Source organism: Protomyctophum parallelum (genome assembly GCF_964188405.1).
Source record: "Protomyctophum parallelum genome assembly, chromosome: 14".
Lineage (NCBI taxonomy): Eukaryota > Metazoa > Chordata > Actinopteri > Myctophiformes > Myctophidae > Protomyctophum > Protomyctophum parallelum.
Window position 1 is genome coordinate 16,437,707 of NC_139709.1, and position 20,159 is coordinate 16,457,865.

Genomic DNA, 20,159 nt, shown 5'->3' on the forward strand with positions numbered 1-20,159 from the left:
TGATACCTACAAAAAGCCACTCTGAGCTACTTACTTACTTAGCCTACTCTAGTGGTTTGTCAGGATCCTACAGTGTAGTTTGACATGTGCCCCTGGTTTGAATAGCCTCATGTTGTAGACTTCCCACAGTAGACCTATACCTGTAGAAAACCTTCTATTTTGAATATGAAACCACTGCTACCTGGACTAGAGCCTGCCTATTGCTGTGCTTTGTTACTGTTCAAATGCCAAATAAATTAGCCTAGTCTCAGCAGTCGCTACAAGTTAGTGTCACAACTAGCTATCTATGAATGAGACATGGTCATGCTCATATAAACCATCAAGTATTCCAAGAAGCACTTTTAATACATCTTGGTTTCCGAGCAGATTTTTTTTTTTTTTGAGCGATCGAACACTGATTGTCTCCAGACCGGATACACAACCTGGCAAAAGAGAATTGATCTACAGTCTAAGGTCTGAACTTAAGAGAGTGAACTCACACATCGATGTCAAGTGAAATTTTGTGCTGCACTTATTTTATTTTCCGTTTCTGTTCTTGTCACAAAGTGCTTTGAAAACTAGTTTCAAACAAACCATAACAGATAGGACATGAGCATCAATCGAATACTGTGTGTATCCCCTTCTTACAGAGAGACCACACATTTGATGCTAGATGAAAATAGCACATTTTAAAACTTGAAAGTCTCCCTAATCTGCGGCAAATGCAATAGGCTGATCTACAGGCCCACCACAAATGAACTGACACCAAACAATGACTCGACAAGGACTGACTGGGGAACAAGACTAATATACACAAGAGGACTGATTACACATGAGGAACAGCTGGGTGAGACAAGAACAAAGAACCAAGAAAACTAGACCAGGTAACAAAACAGAAATACAAAAGTCTGTGACTGACAGTTTTATCATTAAACATAACAGCAAATGTGTCAATTTTCTCTCAAGTACCCTGTAGTAGGCCAATGCGTACTCCTAGCGGTATGTACACACACCCATTTGAGAAACACTGGTGTAGACTAGAGAGTATACCCTGGGGGACACCAGTCAACTAAGTACTGTATACAGGGTTTAAGTGGTTTAAAAATGTTTTTATTTTATTTTAGTTCCTCTTAAACGTTTTTGTTTTCCACTGCAAAACGTGTTGCGGTGGTCATGCAACTTGGGGCAATACATTTGCCTCAGCAGCACTTCTAATCGTCAGGGAGGGTGAAGAGGAGGAGAGCCCTTCCCCTAATGAGGCAGGACTGGAGCTGATTACTGAGACGATTTGGAAGTGGATCTGACTCTTCCAAGAAGCTTTCAAGTGAAATGCAATGTGGGTAATTTTGTGTGTCGTGCGAGTAAATCAGAGCTGTCTACACAGAGCATGAGAATCTTTCGCAACAGACCCCAGTGTGAGGTGGTGGTGGCAGATGTTGGAGTACAGTGGAAGGTCAAGAACCCAGTGCATTAATGAGACTGGTTAAATGTCCCATCGGGGAGTCCTCCATCACACATCATTCATCCCAGTGACACTGTTTTATCCCTTGCTGGATTTATCTGATGCTTAAATGTATACATACTATCTCTAGAGGCAAACTTTGTTTAGAAAAACAAATTAGTGCCAGCTGAATACAATGCTTGGCATCAACTATTAGGCCTAGTATTTTAACCACATAAACCCGGGTGTCCTTCCGAAATTTGGACATGCTTGTCTTTGTCTAAATCTCATAAAACCTTATCTAAAATAGCTAATTTACATGCTGAGACTTCATTGTGAGCTTGCATATTAATCGGTTTGTATATCATTTTCAAATAGATGAAGTATAGAACAATATGGACTTACGTGGTTAAGATATAGGCCTACAAAGTTGTTATTGGAGAATATTGATTATGTTTTTAATGCCACATACTAAACAGTCTCTTAGATTTGTTTTTAATAGTTTAGTCAACTAGAATTTAGTTTTACAGGTATCTGTAACATAGCCTATTATAGTTACTGTTACATGCTACTCTGTTTGCTCTATTGTCATTATAATATAAATAATCGCCTCATGCCCCCAACCTCAGGGAGGAACCAGCGTCCTTAGATCCGTCAGCGAGCGGGGGAATTTCATTAGACTTCAGACCTACATGAGTGGAGCCTGATAAGAGCAATGAAAGAGAGGAGAGGAGAAGAGAGGAGAGGCAGAGTGAGAGACGGTGCACGGCAGGGTAACAGTGTGTGCTGTGTTTGGCCAAGGACAGCACCCCAGTTGTTATCTGTGATTGGTGTTGAGGAGTGGAGGGCAGAGGAGAAGGGGAGGTGAGAGGAGAAAAGACGAGAAGAGATAGGGGAGGAGGAGAAATGAGAGGAGAGTATGCCGGGGGGGAAGATTAGGATAGAGGAGAGACGAGAGGAGGTGGGAAGGAGAGGACAGAAGTGCAGAGGGGGGGGGGGCAGGGTGGCGACAGAGGAGCAGTGGCGTGTGAGTTATGGCTGATTTATACTGTACAGTCGCGTGCCGTAAATACCAGATCTACAAGCTCACAATAGGGCTTTAGAGGGGGAACTGTGAGATTCTCTGTGGCACCCCGCTGAGAATGGAACAACATGATGGCAATCTCTCAGCTGTAACATCTGGCCAGGTCTATGAACAATGAGAGTGCGCAGATAGCGGGCCGCGAGGGGCGGGGGCTCTCGTGTCCTGTGTGTGCCGTATGTGGAGATGGCCCGATAACCCTTGCTTTGCCGTGCCTGAAGAGAGATCTTTTAACCACTATTTAGGTCAACGCCACACAGGTCAACAAAGGCATACCTTGTGTGTGGACAACACTGGGTCATGGTTAATAAAGGTGCTTCTCTGTGCTCTCCCCATGGGAACGAGAAGGACAACGGACAGATAGGAGGGTTCCAGAGTTTCCAGGTGATGAGAGAGAGAGAAAAGAAACTCCAGTCAAATACCTCTGAGAGTGACGACACTCTCTCTTCAGTTAATATGACATTCACTCCGGGGCACGGTGGCACAGTTGGTAGTGCTGTTGCCTCACAGCTAGAAGGTCCTGGGTTCGATTCCGGCTCGGGGCGCTGTGGGTGCTGGCGGCGTGTTTCCTCCTCCGCGTCATCAGTGCCCATACCTGAAGGCGGGGTTGGCGAAAGGGCCTTTCTGTGTGGAGTTTGCATGTTCTCCCCGTGTCCCCTAGGGTAGGTACCCTCACAAAAACATGCAGTAATCGTGGTCTCTAAACTGCCTCCCCCTGGCCAGCCGGGACGCCTGATGGAGGGGAAAGGAACTGGTTGGAATAACGTGCTCCTTCCACGCGCTACGTCCAACCAGGGAAACTCCCCCCTGTCAGGTGTAAAGGAGCAACTTGGACACTCAAGCAAGAAGGAAGCATGAGTTAAGTCCGTTGCTCTCCCTAGGTTGGCGGAGGGTGTGTAGAGCCCAGGATCACATCACAGAATGATTGACACAGGGGTGAAAAATGGGTTACTTACAAAATCGTGGGACAAAAAATATATAATTAAATTAAAAAAATATATGACATTCACTCTGAGGACTCAATGGGGATTAGATGCTCTGTGTCAAATTAGTGTTCAAATCTTTGGCAGTTAATATGATAATCTTTCTCTCTTTCTTTCGGTTTAAGTTGCCTTAAGAGAGAAAATCATGAAGAGAGAGAGAGAGAGAGAGAGAGAGAGAGAAAGAAAGAGAGGGAGAGATAAACTGACGACCATATAATCGCAACCTGCCCCTTATACAGACCACCCTCGGAAGCCAGCCTCTTCGACCTAGGACCAGAGATGCGGGCATGGCTATACGACGAGTTGGACCTCTGACTTGACACGAAAGAAGAGAGAGAGAGAGAGAGAGAGAGGGAGAGAGTGAGACCCTCATCCACAAGTCATAAGCAGGCAACAATACATTTCCAGATGGAGCTTAAAGTGAGGACAACATCACTGAGGCTGTGCTACAATGCGGATGTCAATGAGACTGATTAAAAGCTATTTACATTTGGAAGACAAATGGGCTTCTGGGCCTTTCATGCTGTGGCCCCTATTTCACATGAAATTGTTTGTATACACTTATGTTATTCTCCCTGAGTGTGTGTGTGTGTGTGTGTGTGTGTGTGTGTGTGTGTGTGAGAGAGAGAGATGAGATGAATGTAATTAAAGTTTTTTTTTAATTAGACGCTACTCTTTTCTGGGAAGCCTGTGGCAGTGCTGGGTGGAGCCAGAGGGGAGGCAGGAGGTTTTTGCGGTCTGGCTGAGAGAACCACGCCGGGGCGAGTAATGGAAACCGGGTGTTCACCACGCACACACACACACACACACACACACACACACACACACACACACACACACACACACACACACACACACACACTCACACTCACACTCACACACACACACACACAGCACATACATATACACACATGCATGCATGAAACTATGCACTCACATGCACGCGCACGCACGCATGCACTCACACACACACACACACACACACACACACACAGACACTCAGTAATGTTATGTACATATGTACAAACGCACACATACTGTACATGCAAAAACAATACGCAGACATTCAAACATTGTCATGTACACACATAATACTCTCTGTGTATGTGTGAGAGAGTGTACGCACGGAGTGTACGCACGTACGTGCAGATGCACAGACTGCAAAAAACTGATGAGAGGTAAACATCCCCCCTTACGCACATGCACGCACACACACACACACACACACACACAGACAGTGTCACTCATTAAGACAGACATGCATGCACGGGCGCACAGACATCCCTCCTCGTGCACACGCACGTGCACGCGCATAACACAAACACACATCCCCCACAGCTCTGATGTATGCACACACCTCATGCACTCAGTCGGGTCTACCTGCATGATAGAATAAATAAATAAAATAAATAACCATGATGTGCACATAGCCTAGGTGTGCACGCACGCACATGCGTGCAGGCTCCTGCATAGTGCACACATACAGAAATGGGAACTGACACAATTATAAGCCCAATGACACATACTCTGTGCTGATGCACAATTTACATGCACATGCACGAATGAACCGAATGCACGCACATAGGTGCATGCATGAATGCACGCTCACTCACTCACTGCCTACGCACTCTCTCTCTCTCTCTCTCTCACACACACACACACACACACGCACACACAAAGCCCTCGTCATTATGGATGCACAGAACAGTGAGCACATGGACACATGCGAATGGCAGGCACGCACGCACGCACATGCATGAATGCACACTCGCACTCCCCACCCCCATGTCATTACACATGCATACACACGCACACATGCGTGCACATCCATATAAATGCGCTTAAGCACATGCCTGGGCGAGTACACAGCACACACACACACAAAGCCCTCATCAGTGATCACACAAATCCCCTGGCGCACACCACACGCAGTCACGCACACACAGGCAACATAATTCATGCACGGACTGACGCACATCCCCCCCCCCCCCCCACACAGTCACACACACGCACAACACAAATACAAGGCAGTCACGGCACAAAGAAGGCACACCAACAGAATAAACCCAGAGACAAAGCTTACACGCTGCACAGCAGCACCGATCCATCCCTTCCACCACCCGTCAGTCTCATACAAAACCCAGACCCTGCATCATTTACTGGGCCTCACGCAGCAGCGAGGGCCAGGAAATGCAGAAAACAGATTTTTGGGCATCTAGTGACACCAATGAAGCAAAAGGCCCGCCTTTTCCATTACGACACTGACGTGAGTTTTCCACAAAGCCGTTTTACCCCAAAATTATAGGCGATCAAGTCCCCCTTAACAGTTAAGAATATATCATTATCACATAGGCATACAGGCAGCATAAGAGGATGGACTATTGGCCCCGGGGACAAATGGCATTAAAAAAATATAAATGGTTTAAATGGATTTATGTCCGGTGTGCTGCTGTCACCGGCGACAAGAGCAATGTGACTGTGAAAACCCTTATCCCGTACTGGCTCAGCACCCAGCACTTTCCACCGGTGGAGTCAGATGTATGTAAATGTATGGAAAGCATCCAGGTGTGATAGTGCATAAATTTAGCGCAGGCACGCCATATGTGCTTTTAACTGAGCTCGGCTTACATTCAGAGGGAGGAATAAAAACACCCCCAGTACCTCTCCATTCAATAAACGTCTATATTCTAACAGGCTCATGCTCATCAGTGGTTCGTTTTGGACCGGCACTATCTACATAAGCTGCTCCAAATTGGCCAGCAACAGGTCAATCACTATGCACAGGGCACCATCTAGTGTTGCATACTGAGTATGGGAAAGTATTCCCTTCGCACGACAGCAGACATGTTAACTGGGTTTAAGTCAACATTATAGCAAAGCATGTGTCTGCACAAGTGCACATTGCATGTGTAACGATCGGGTAATTAAACCATAAAGTATTAAAATAGCCAATCTCATCTAAATATGAAAATAGCCAATCTACAAGTTCACAACACGTCATGCTGTGAGCATGCAGAGCGGATATTTTCATTATATGCCACATGGAGTATTTTTGTTGTTGAAAATGACAAAGATTTGTGTGCTGGAATAGACCTAAAACAGACTGGACAAAACCAAGGGGCAGCAGGATTTAGGAGGGTGGGGTGGGGACTGTGCACCAGATGTGATTGTTTGCATAGGCCAGGCCAATAAACAAAACCAAGTTGCTGCATTCTTTGTGTCAAAGCAAGAGAAGAATTTGAACTCAGGGTGAACTAGATGCTTGACTCCTACACTACAGTATATCCATTGGATTATCCTTACTTGGCCTGTGAGCATTTGATCAGGTTATTATCTTAATAGCAGACAGAGACCCAACACAATTATTTGATGCTAAACATTTGCATTGCAGAGTTCCTTTACAATGTATATATATATATAATTTAAAATGTATATGGTTGTCATGTACAACCACACAGCCCCTCCTGGGCAAGACTTCTTTTTTTTTTTACCAAGTTTAGTTTGAAAATAATGAATTAGAAACCAGGTTCTTGTTGATAATTGTGGGACAAAATATTCATTTATATTCTTAAAGACCCAGATGAGATTTGGAGCTAAATTAGGAATAAGGGTGGAGGCATACAAGCTCCATGGTACACAAGATGATCCCTAAAGCCTATACTTCGCAGCATGCATAGCTGAAAATAACCAATTTTTAAGTGAAAAATGCCTTATTGACAAGATTTTCCGCAAGAGGCACTGTTGCATAACAAACATTGCATTGCCATAACTCATTGACAGAGGTTATCTATATGGCAGCTGCTGCCTCAGACACACAAACACACACACACCTGACTCTTGAAAGATGACCTGGAGATTGTTGGGTGTGGCAGCGCAACCACATCACCACAGATGAGCCAGTGTGATGTAACCAAATGGACCCTTTGGTTACATCTGTACACACTCAGAGTTCAGGATTTTAATGTGTGATATGAACCTACTTATATGTACCATCGCCGTAAAAAACAAATAATTAGCGAAAAAAGTACAACGCAGCAAATGGTGTTTATTGTCAAAGTGTAGGAGTAGGACAATGTTATATGTGCATATTTAATTATTGTGTATTCTAATTGTGCAACAATCTAAGCTACAGTATATACAGACATCTATCATTAACTGTTGATAGCTGGATGACAGTTATACTGTATAACAGTAAATCTAGTTGGCCAGTTGCTTGGGCAGGACAGTCTCTGTGAGACAATCTTTTGAGGGCCCAAGACTTTGGTATCATCTGTTTGTCAAATGCAAAAATGGTGACTCTTACTCGTACAGTGTAATATCAATCAATACAACTAAACACATCCATTAAAAACATCCACATGAATATAGTCAACGCAACAAATGTTATGCAGAAAAATCTTTTTTTTTCTTCTTTTTTTTGTCTTGCCCCCCGCCCCCCTTACCCTAACATGTCGTTCTTAAAATTTCATCAAAGGTTAAACAAAACATTTAAATGTTACATATCCCATAAAAGTAAAAGAGAATAATGTTATGAGGATCCCCTGTCTAGATAGCAAATGATGCTGTTGTGAAAAATATACGTATAGTAGAGTGAACTAAACATTTACAGGATTTTACAGGCGGAGAGAAAAAAAAAAAAGAGAACATCCTCTTGACATAATTCTTTAGAATAATAATACAGCCCCACAGTCTTATGAACATGCTATGATCTGTCGTTACTCACTCCGATCATTGTCCGTGTGACACCAGGCTACGCAGCCTGTCACAGGGTTGTGGTTGTGTGTGCGCGGGTGTGTGCATACATTTACCCGTCTCATGTACAGGTACGATGGATATATGGATGTATGCATGTGTGTGTGTATGTCATATCAGTGTGGTGGTTGTCTCGTCAGTGTATGCGTTTGTGTTTAGCAGTTGTGTCCTGCAGACAACGATCACAAGTTCTCCGAGTTATGCGAATGTGGTCCGGTCTCCATTTTCCAGTCTCTCTGGTCTCCAGTGGCTTCTGCTTGCTGGCCGCCTTGCTGGGAGGCAGCGGGGGACAGGGACATGTTTCTGCGGGGGTTGCCGCTGTGCATGGTGTTCCAGTGGCGCTTCAGATCCGAGGCTTTGATGAAGGCCTTGTCGCAGGAGCCGCAGTTGAAGGGCCTCTCGCCCCGGTGCTGCCGCTCGTGGTCTTTCAGGTGGGACTTGTGCTTGAAGGCCTTTTCGCACATTTGGCAGCCGAAGGGTCTCTCGTTGCTGTGCACACGCTCATGCCTCTTCAGGTCGGGCCCCCGTATGAACGCCTTGCCGCACACGACACAGCGGTGGGGCTTGAAGCCGGAGTGGATCTTTAGATGCTCTTTGAGGTGTGCGGCGGTGGTGAAGGCCTTGGGGCAGTGCTCGCAGCCATAGGGCCGGTTGGCGGTGAGGAGACGCTCCTTCTTGGCGTTGGGGTCCAGGATCTTCCCAGGCGTCTGGCAGGAGGAGCCGTGGTCGCGGTGGCCGTAGAGCAGGTACTCCAGCTTCATGTCGCTGGAGGACGAGGAGCTCCAGTGGCCGTGCTGGTCCTTGCCCATGTTGGTGCTGTAGTTGTGCGGCTGGTTGTTGACATGGGAGCCCCCGGGGCCCGACATGTTGTCCATGCCCTGGTCGTAGAAGCTGTTCTTCCTCACCTCCTCCATGGCGAGCTCCTTCAAGATGGCGTCCTGGGCGCGCATGCCGTGGTCACCAGGCGCCTGGTTCTCTCGGGTCTTCATGTTGGTCAGCTCGCGCTTCTGCGTGCACAGGTTGTCCAGGAAGTTGATGCCTAGTATCTGGCCCGACGACATCATCATGTTGATGTCCTTCTTGCGGACGGCGAGGCGCGCCGTGTACATGTAGTTGAGCACCTCCTCGAAGATGTCTGAGCGGATGAAGTCCAGCTCCACGATGGAGTTGTCCTCGTCGCTCTGTTTCTTAAACAGCTTCTTGAAGTAGTTGCTGCAGGCGGCCAGCACGCAGCGGTGGGCGCGGAACTCTATGTTCTCCACCACCACCACGATGTCGCAGTGCTCGCCCTCCATTCGCTGTTGATTCAGCATCTTCAGGAACGTTGCTTTATGATCATAGTCGATATATCTCAGCAAGTCAGACATAGCGACGTCTGAGAGGGGGTCAATCTTTACAAAAAAAAGGAAGGGGGGGGGGGGAATTATTTATTTTATTTCAGTTATTTTAGTTATTATTTTAGTCAGAATCGGAATTAGCAAGATTAGCAAACATCAGAACGAATCATAATGAGCGGTTCCCACTATAATCACATTGTAATCCAGACTAAAGGGTGTACTAGCTAAAATGCCTTTGTGTGTGTGTGTGTGTGTGTGTGTGTGATAATGTTATTGCCTGTCGCGTTTCTTTTATTTATATTCTTTGTACGCATTGCTATGGACCGCCAATAAAGATGTAATTGAACAGCAGTAGTCATAAATGGAAGCTATCACAATCCGAATAGAATGCTAGTGTTTGTTGTGCTAAAACGGAAACCCAATACCGGTAGTTAGTTTGCAATGGCATTATATATTTTTTTATTTACGTCATCGTCTTTTTGTTTATATTTCGTTTTCCAGAGATAATTTTCGTACAGTATCATCGGAAACGGTCATCACCTGCCAAACTAAAAGTGGGTGGAGCGCGAGCGCTAGGCTAAATTAGCATGCTAATTATGTTAATGTATACATATTAAGTATGCAACGCGCATATACTTTCATGGCGAATGAAAAAAACAAAAAAACAAAACATATTTGCTCGAGTCGTTGTGCGTGCGGAGCGCATTCGACGGCGGCGGCGGTGCGCGACGCGTCGGAAAGCAGAGAGTAAACAAAAGTGGCTAATTCAGTCATGCAGAAATCCTATGGAGCGAAGAGAGGGAGAAAAAAATAGGCCCGACAAACGCGAGAAAAAAAAATCGCCAATAAAACACGGAAAATAAGCCGGGGGACGCGCTGCTAAAATAAAACGGCGACCGCGATGCGTTAACACGGCTCGCGCCCCGCGGTTTGCGTTCCGGTTGGCGTCGCGTGCGAAGAGAGAGAATAACCTTTAGCAGAAAGAATCTTTCACATTTCACTGCGCCCAGCCATTTTGGTATCAAGCAGCTCGAGCGCTCCGCCGCTTGGGCATGTTTCTGTTAGCCGTTTCTGAACGCATCCGACCGCCCAAAACCGACGTTTTACCCGTCGATAAAACGCGCAAAAGGACCGTAATCTGTTTTCCGACGTCGAATCGAAGTTAAAAGGGAGAATTGGAATGGTTTTTTAAATACCTTGGAAGCCAGGGTGGAATCCTTGGTGTTGTCACGCAAGGCAGGCGAGTCGACGACGAGGATCCAGATCCACACACAGAACTGTCGTTTTTCCTCTTCCTCCTCTTGTTGTGACTGCCTGGGGAGGCGGTGGAGGAAACGCCGCGCCGCTCCGCCGCCCCCTGCAGGACCGGAGCGGCACGTCGGCTTCCTCCACCCCCAGCCCTAGCCTTGGATCAAGACTATCATAGATGTATTAGGATTAGGCTATTTTTTGTAATTCAACCCATCCGGCCACCCCAGCCCGAGTTCATGCTTAGTGGTGCTCAAGGCTCAAGCTGTTGAATTCCAAGGACTCCATTTATATACTCTCTTGTGTTCACACTGGCAGTTACAAAAGATACAAAGTTACACATCATATTTGTAGCTGAAGTTGAACTTTTCTTTGTAGCTCCTCTTGTAGAAACTACAAACTTGTTCCTGTTCGCAGATGACTCAGCACTGCTGGTCTCGGACAGGAACAAACTGCAGGTTGAAAAGGCCCTCACCTCTGAACTCGGTAGAATCTGCACCTGGCTCACTGATAACAAACTATATCCTTCATCTGGGAATAACTGAATCCATTCTCTTTGGATCAAATAGTAATCTAAGCGAGGCAGATGGCTTCTTGGTTAGAGTGGGTGACAATATTATCACACATAAAGATGAAATTACCTACCTAGGTTCCATCCTGGAGGCTAATCTTTCCGGTGATAAAATGGCCACCAACGTATTAAAAAAAATCAACCAAAGAACAAGATTCCTTTACACTGTAAAGGAATCTTGTTCTTTGGTTGATTTTTTTTAATACGTTGACCAGTGAGGAGATCCTGTAAAGTTTACAGGATCTCCTCACTGGTCAACAAAAACACCTTGAAGACCCTAACAGGAACCCTCGTACAAGGCTCCAGACTTACCAAAACAAACTGGTCAGGCTCCTACTTGGCCTCACCCCCTGAACCCACCTCACCCCTGCCCACTTTGATAGGCTGGAATGGCTTAGGGTCGATGACAGAGTACAGCATCTGGCAATGGGTCCACAAGATTCGATACACCACCAAGATACCCATGTACCTGTCTAAATACTTCCTTAATGTTAACAAAGTCCACACCCACAACACCAGAGGGAGTGCAACCCAGATTCGGCACAAACAAGGCACTACATTATTTTCACTCCTATGCCACCAAAATGTATTACGCCCTACCAACAGTCATTAAGATATGCATGGTAGGCCTATACAGTTCATCATTATCAGACCTAGCTCTATCCCCCAAAATGCCGTTATTGCCCCCAGGTCAGGGTTACTGATGAAACAATAAGGATCTAGAACCATATATACTATAGCTAGTATGGATGCTTCCTCATAGTGGATCGCAAGATAATTTAAAATGGTAAATTCCTTTATGTCCAAGAGCAGATGGTTGTTGTTATGTGTAAGGGTTACAGTCTATATATTACAGACAGTGCTGATAAATATTAACATGGCTTGAATACTTTTTTGCTCGTCATAATGCAAATGTAGTAACCTATGAACTTTGAATAGTGTTGACATTATTTTCTCAATTTCCAAATTAAAGCTACGTATATAAAAGGATGCATAGACTAATAATGAAATATTAAGATCAGAGTAGATCAATAAGCTGCAGGCTGCATCTTTACGAATCAGAGAGCTTAATACATAAATCAAATTCAATTCAGTCAATATTCCATTTAGAAAGAAAATGACAAACTTAAAACCAATGGATTTGCCACTTTTATTTCACTGTTGTGGAAATATTGCTGTACATGAATGATACTTGGTATTCAGATACAGTTTGAACAGATGAGAGGCATATAGCATACATATTCTGGTGTACGACAGATCACTCTTGGCTTTGTTAATCTTTTAAGACCATATATGTCATCTTCAACACATCATTGTGTCCCTATTTTTGCAACAAGCGCACGTTAATGGTACTTTTCCCACTACAACATATTGATAACCACACACCTTGACAACATATATGTTGAAAATGACATATTCATTAAGAGAGCTTCGAACATGACAGACCACACGAGTCCTTGGACAGTCACCTTAGGTACAGCTCTTCATCCACCAAGAACATCCCAAGAGCTTCCTGAACAGCAAGCTTGATATCTGCTCTTCCCAGTATCCTTAAATGTGTTTTTTAAACAGTTTCAAAGAACTGTTGCAGCCAGGTGGTAGAAACAATAGGTAAGAATGATGACAAAAATAAAAATACTGATCATAAGAAAAGAAAAATACTTTTCCAAGTAGTTTGTGACAAAATCATTTACTAGATATATGATTGGCTTCTTCCAAGAAAAGCTTAGGTGTGTACTGCAGACAGTTGGTCTGTATTGATTTCTGCAGTGGCATATTTGACTGGAAACCATTGAGTTTGTGGAGTGGTGAGTGACACAATGCTTGCTGAAGTTGCTGGCAATGAGTTTGGCATATCTACAGCAAGGGTTATACTGTGCAGCATACAGCGTTGTTTTAGGTTTCGGAGTGATGGCTTTATTCATAAATAGAATGTTGCTACAATAATTATTCTCAATCATAAAAATGCTTCAAAGTCATAAGGCAGTGAAAGAAAAAGAAGGAAAGGGTTTGTTTTCTTGCTGCACACGAGAGGTCGGCGTGCAGATGGGATTGAAGAACCAGGTTTTTCTTATAATCTTATGGTTTTCATGTATATAATCTTGTCATTCTTTGATAATGCAACATGGTGTCCTTCTCATGCAAAATGCACTTTTTCGCAGGTGATGGGTGGGACCTTGTGGCGAGCCGCAGCATTTGGAGAGGAGGAGCTGTCTAAGTCTTCAGAATGTCCCGGAGTAATACATGGAATCCTGGGTGTTGAAGGTTGCGAGGTTGAATCCTTGAATAGAAAACAGCACTCAGCCTTATTCCTACCAACACAGAGAAAACAACATGTCAGCAAACACGGTTCTACACTTTGAAACTCCCAAAACGATATGGCACAGCATACCACACAGGACAACACAACAAATGCTACAGGTGTAGTGAGGAAAACAGTAATACAACTGTATATACAGTACGGCAGATGCACAAAGGCCAACCGGGTCCTTACTGGGTAAAGCTTGCACACATTGGTGGGAACAGTGGCTTTTATAATTAACATCACCACCATAATTAACATCATCATGTCTAATGCCTGTGTCATCTACCGCCTAAAACGACACGTCTCAAATTAAAATGTTGAAAATAGAAACCACTTTATTAGCCTATTTTTTATTTTATTTTTTATCCTGTTTGGTAGCCCGGCCTCTGCATGTGCATCTACAGTTAAGAGACAAGCATCCAGAAAGAAGGCCACAAACAAATATTTAGTACAATGGTAATAACTGCTGCTCAGACTGAGAGCATAGCCATTCTGACAGGCAAGATATAAGACAGCACTGCACGCAGAGCGGAGGGTCCAGAGAGCCGTGGAAACATAGCAAGCCATTCCCATCTGGTGAGTCACGCAAGTCCACACATGCACGCACACGCATACACACGCATCCAAAACCCTGCGCCTTGGGGTCATTTCACTCAGAAGCTAATGAGGAAAGCTTGGATGCCAAAAGTTAGATATACAGCAGTATGTGTGTGTGTGTGTGTGTGTGTGTGTGTGTGTGTGTATGTATATATGTATGTATGTATGTATGTATATATATATATATATATATATATATAAGGTTGACATAGAAGGTGTCTGCACAGGAAAAGCTTGAAAGATAGGGTTGAGGAGGGGTTATTAGAAACACTAAAAGAACAATGCCAGAGTGGTAGAATGGAATGATAGAGCTTCCATCGCATGGCCCCCTGTCAGACTCAGGGAGGATACCTGACAACGCTGCGCAGACAAGACAAGTCCAAACACAAATGGTTGCCTTCGTAAAGTTTGTAAAAAAAACATTGCGAGACAAACGTCTGACCCATTTGAGCATATAAAAGGTTGTGCGTGTTTGGGTTGCATAAATAAACCCCCTGACCTTTTTAGAAAACACGATAGAAAAGAATGCTTAATCGTTTCCATTTGGAAGCAATACAGTGCCTTTGAACGGGTTTTTCATAATGGGATGGGCGTGGATAAATTACAATATTTGTTTTAATAGTTTTTTTTCTTTTCTGCATGCTTGAATATATTAGTGGGCCCAGCACAGGACCAACATTGCCAATTTTCCCTAAAATAACAAACATACTACTAACAGGGTTTGTATGAAAGTTGCCGGCATGATTATGAGATTATTTTATTTTCTTCTCCAAAATAGGACCGACAGTTTCCCCAGGCAGGCACACCTCTGTATATGTAGGATCAGATTTCAAATGGATACAGATGACTTTGCAGGCCACAAACTAAAGGCCGCAGAGAGAGGCATGCAGAGCTGGTTTAGCTGGAATTCTCACTTGTTCACTGATCGGGATTAAAAGGTACAGTATGGCTGCGCCGCATTGTTGACAAAACATCATATTCCAAATTCTGTTTGCTAAATGTCGCCACTGCCGTTTGAACTTGAGACCCAAAGACTGCTATTCAGCATTTATTTTTCAGTCCTTGTGAAAACTTTGGGAATAAGGCAATGCTTAGATTCGCTTGATTCTTAATAATGATGAAAGATTGTCTCATACATGATTTTCAGGGGATTCAAAACACACCGACAAGTATGCAAAAAACAATAAAAAAATAAATGTCTTTTTACATTTACCACTGTGCCACCATCATCGTACATCAAATAAAAAATAAATAGACAATATAAAACTCAGTGCATAGAGCTTGTAGATTAGATGTGCTTGTAGAAAAACATTATGGAATTATCTATTACTATAATATTATATTATAAAATGTACTATAATATTGTTTATATTACTAATATAATGACATGCCCAAAACAGGGAAGCCAGGTAGGAAGAGATGAATTTGTGAGGCCTCAGTATATATAGCATCTAATTATTCCAGATGGGGTCAGTCTCTGTTTGTACAAACATTACAGTACAGTACAAACATACAGTACAAGGAGGTCATGTAATTGCCCAGCAGGGGGGAGTGTTTCGACCAAAAAAAGAAGAAAAAAAGACACTGGCAGAAATATGACTATTAACGTTTTTTTTCTTTTTTCTTTCTTTCCCCTAAGGCTGCAACCGTATGACATCCAGTCTGTATACACTCACAGAGGCTGAGGTGGAGCTGGGCCGATGACAGCGTGATGCCTTGATGGTTAGTGCTACACAAGCAGGGCTGTCTGTAGTACCCATGACAGCCAGTGCTGATGGGGGGGTGGGGGGAAAAGCAGCATGCGAGGAGAATGGAGAGACCAGCTTGCAAACCCCTAGCCCAGCCAAATCCAAAGCCAGTCCAGATCGGACCGGACTGGAATGGATCGGTTCCAGCCAGAAGCCTTCATCCTTCTTACCTGGGTCAATCCTCCCCCTCCTCTGGTGTGATCTCTGTCTCTTTATGTACCACTACTTTGGTCACTGACATGTCAGGGTGCTGTTCTTTAGCCTCCTTTATGGCCTGAGCCAGAGCCTATACACACACACAACGGAGGTGCAGTTGCAAGGCGGGTCCACCAGGGGGAGACATAGAGAAGGGGGCAGGGCAGGGAGGGAGGTTGGAGGAGGGGGAGTGGGGGATGTTTTTTTTTGGTGAGTCAATATTCCAACAGGGTAGCTAGCTACTGCTAGTTACATTTGTAATACAAGCCATACAACAAACATCAATATTTGTGAAAGTTACACAGCATGTTAATAACTTTGTCAAATATCACACTTTAAAAGCCACAGTGAATTGCAATTCTTTGGGTCAAATCCCTGCACTGAGAAAAGAGACGTTAAGCGCTTCGGGGAGGGAGAGAGGTCTCTGTTCAGTTTCATTTTTAAAATGTGCTTTTTTAATGAGAGGTGGAGAGAGAGAGAGAGAGAAGATGGATGGAGAGAGATTAGAGAGATAGATAGATTAAGGAGATGGAGTGATAAGAGACCGATGGAGAACTAGGCCATGGGATAAAGATAGATTACATGAAAGAACAGGATACTTGGGAAAAGTTAAGAGAGTGTGGAGACCTCGTCGTGGTCGATGTCTGTGTCTCCCGTGATGACGATCCTCTTCTCGATCCTCGTCTCGGACACGCCTCCTTTCACAGTCTGGACGGCACAAAACGGAGGAATTTGTTAAAAATAAATATTCACATAAGTAAGTAAGTGATTTGCTTTTGTTAAAATAAGTGTTAAATAATAGCTCTGAATTCCTCATAGTATTCATTCACTACTAACAGGGGTCTCCCCCGGTCTCTTCAGCTCTTTAGTAAATAGAAAATACATTTTCAGTTGGGGGTACCAGTTTAATCTAATCAGGAGATTGATTGATTTAATACTTTATTATAAAATCATGGTTTAAGTGGTTAAAATGATTGTAACACATAGGCAGTCTGAAGCGTCTGAATGTCACTCCACTATTGGGGGACACTATTGCGTTTGACTGGTTTATTATTTATTTTCCCTGAGCAGCGCGAGGTCTAGCACCCCACCTTTCCCATTGTGCTGCGCTGCGTTGTTGTGTATTGGCTACATGCTCTGCTTGCCTCTCCAGCAATGACCATTCTGTTTCTTGCTATGGCTACTAACTCGATCAACTAGGTGCCAGACAAGCTAATACACAACAAATCGTTGATCTGTGTAGGCTATGCTGGCTGTGGGTGTGAAATAAGCTTGGGCTGCTATGATAGACTGACCAGGGATCAGATTACTGCAGCGCAATACTGTATATGGGGGAACAAAGTTCCACCTCCGTGGAATCAAAGTCCAGTGTGAATGTGATCATGAATGACTTATTCATCAAGGTATTGTAGGCTGCTACAGCTGACATCTCCACTATACTGTGGGTAGAGCAGCATTTCAGGTTTGTGTGGGATTCATAAAATAATGGGTGCCCAAGTCGGTTCCACTCAGAACCAATTTCAGGGGTTTATTATGGTTTGGGTCCATCATTTTGAACCTGTGAAGAGCTCTATTTATATAATATATAATCTAATATGTTAGTAAAGTGATGTTTATTTAAATGCAATCCAATGTTTGATGGAATTCTTCTAACTTTCACTATAGAGTAGCCAAAGCTTGAAGAATGCTTAGTTAATTTAATCCTTGTCCATTTCTTCAGAGCTACACCAAAGCTGGCAGTTAAGTTTAAGGGCCCCAGGCAGAGGTCTCCGTCCTGTTAATTAGTACAGTCTGATGCCCTAGACGGAGATTGATTAATAGGACTGAGATTATTGACATCAAACCGATCGCATCACTCCACAGGCTGGGAGCGCCTGTTGCACAACATTCGATGTTGCACATCGTCGGTAAAAGTGCTCCACTGCAAAAAAATCGTTGGGCCCACTGATTTAATGGATTAAATAACCCCGGGCAATTAATGTGTTAACATCATGACGTCACCGTTTAACCGCCCTCCAAACCCCCACTAATGTCCCCCAACCGTTTCCCTCCTGCTGGCTTGCTTGTTGTGACACATGTACTTCCTCAGATTGAATGGGTTAACACTGCTCCAACAACAACAACCGCACAGTGGTAAACTACTAGTGCATGTGTGTGTGTGGACGCCCCTGACCTTTGTGATGTGTGTGGTGGTGGTGGTGCTGCTGGTCTCTGAGGTGATGGTCTGGGCACTCAGCAACACCCCGGGGTCAGCGTCGCCGTTGGCATCCACCTGATGATGGGGATAAATGCCTTCATCTGGTTCTTCCACAACTGTCACATGAGCATAATTACATTGTACACATTTAGACTTTGCCTGTCGATGTGGTAGCTTTTTTATTTTTATCTTACAATGCCTCGCTTATCCACAGTTCATGTGATCTACAAAGACATCGGCAATATTCCCAGATCAGCAACATTACAAACAACCAAGAACATATTCTACATTGAACTCATTAAATTGAGATTTTTCTTTGTATTGTGGATTCTTCTATCAAGCACTTTGTGACTCTGTTTAAAAAAAGTCCTAAAGTTTATTATTATTAAGACCTGAGGCCGATTGTACAAAATGCCTTCAAAATCAGTGGTTCTCAAACGTTTTTGTGCCAATTTGATATTCATTTGGCCACGGCGTGGAACCCAATCTGATAATGTTAAACCTTTTTGCCAGGGACCCCAAGAAGAGAAGATTTGACACATAAGGTCATATTATTGCGTACCTCTGCTGACTCGTAAGTGATGGTCTTTGTCTCTGTGTGGACGACAGGGACCTCCTTGGTACACACGTCCTCCTGCTGCATCGCCTCAACACTCTGAACGCACGAGCACAGGAACAGAAAAGACACGCATAACTAAAACAGACGAGAAGTTACCAAGTACCAGTTATCGTGACGAGTAGAGCCCGAACGATGCCAGATTTACGAGTCCGATGCCAATGCAGAATTTTGGCCTTGCCGACAGTTGTATTGACTGATATTTTGAAATAAACTGGACAATATTATTATGACATATTTAAACTTTGATTTGATTCAAGTTTCTATTCAAGATTGTTTAACTTATAACCCAAAAAATAAATACAAAAATAAAAACCCGGCAATCCCTATTCTTACATTGGCCAAACCAATACAGTGTATTAGAGTAGTTCACCCCAAAGATGACTTATTTCTATCAATTACACACCCCATGAAGCCTTGAATTCATGGAGATTATTTAGTTTTTGTCGCATTCCTGAGACAATAATTGGCTGACCGTGTATCTGTGTATCGGTTGGGCTCTAGTACCAGTTATCATGAGTATCCTCTTAGCACGACAGCAACATTGTAGTTTAATTTAGATTTAGTTCGCAATCAACAAATTATGTGTTACACATCTCAAAATCACAACCTTGTGCTAAGATGTGCTCTGTTAACGGCATGGACAAATAAATACCCCGTGCCTGTAAAATATGCCAACCATCCGCAATCATGTAAGGGTCTTAAATCTCTAAATAGGCATGCAGGCATGCATTATTACGGCATCTATTTTGGTGAAGGAGAGAATACTGAAGCGGAGTACTGGAAATAACCATAAGAAAGAATGCAAATCACAAGGTTTCCATCAAGTGTGTGTGTGTGTGTGTATGTGTGTGTTTCCATTCTTCCTTGATCCGTTCAGGGGACAATCAGTGAAGTTAGAAAATTCAGACGGAGGTCCATGCGTCGGTTTGGGGTCCCCAGGCTGACTGGGGTTTGGGGTGGGTTTACCTCTGACCGAGGCATGGCTGGAGGAACCTCTGTGGAAGACTGCTCAGTCACATGATTCACCTCCTCTGAGCTGGACTTCTGGTCATCTTCGTTCATGGCCTCATTCTCCAAAACTTCAGCCTCGACTATTTGCTCTCCCT

At 43.9% G+C, this 20,159-nt stretch overlaps 2 protein-coding genes across 2 annotated transcripts in view; both read right to left on the reverse strand.

The window, feature by feature from the left end:
- Positions 1–7,509: 7,509 nt before the first annotated feature.
- Positions 7,510–10,857, reverse strand: LOC310871444 (zinc finger and BTB domain-containing protein 14-like). Its single transcript, XM_083782975.1, has 2 exons — positions 10,770–10,857; positions 7,510–9,627 (listed from the first exon to the last, which is right to left on the reverse strand). The coding sequence occupies exon 2, from the start codon at positions 9,601–9,603 to the stop codon at positions 8,419–8,421; it is 1,185 nt and encodes a 394-aa protein (XP_083639101.1). The 5' UTR covers positions 9,604–9,627; positions 10,770–10,857; the 3' UTR covers positions 7,510–8,418.
- Positions 10,858–12,531: 1,674 nt separating this feature from the next.
- LOC310871144 (band 4.1-like protein 3) overlaps positions 12,532–20,159 on the reverse strand; it is a 66,212-nt gene continuing 58,584 nt past the window's right edge. The window contains exons 22-26 of the mRNA XM_083782633.1: positions 18,997–19,089; positions 18,411–18,509; positions 16,865–16,945; positions 16,213–16,328; positions 12,532–13,704 (exon numbers count right to left, since the gene is read on the reverse strand). Of these exons, the coding sequence (XP_083638759.1) occupies positions 16,218–16,328; positions 16,865–16,945; positions 18,411–18,509; positions 18,997–19,089 (384 nt within the window). The 3' untranslated portion in view covers positions 12,532–13,704; positions 16,213–16,217. The remainder of the gene's footprint in view (positions 13,705–16,212; positions 16,329–16,864; positions 16,946–18,410; positions 18,510–18,996; positions 19,090–20,159) is intronic.

Excerpts from the sequence above, each read along its gene's own strand:
- LOC310871444 (XM_083782975.1), bottom strand. The coding sequence starts at position 9,603 with ATGTCTGACTTGCTGAGATATATCGACTATGATCATAAAGCAACGTTC.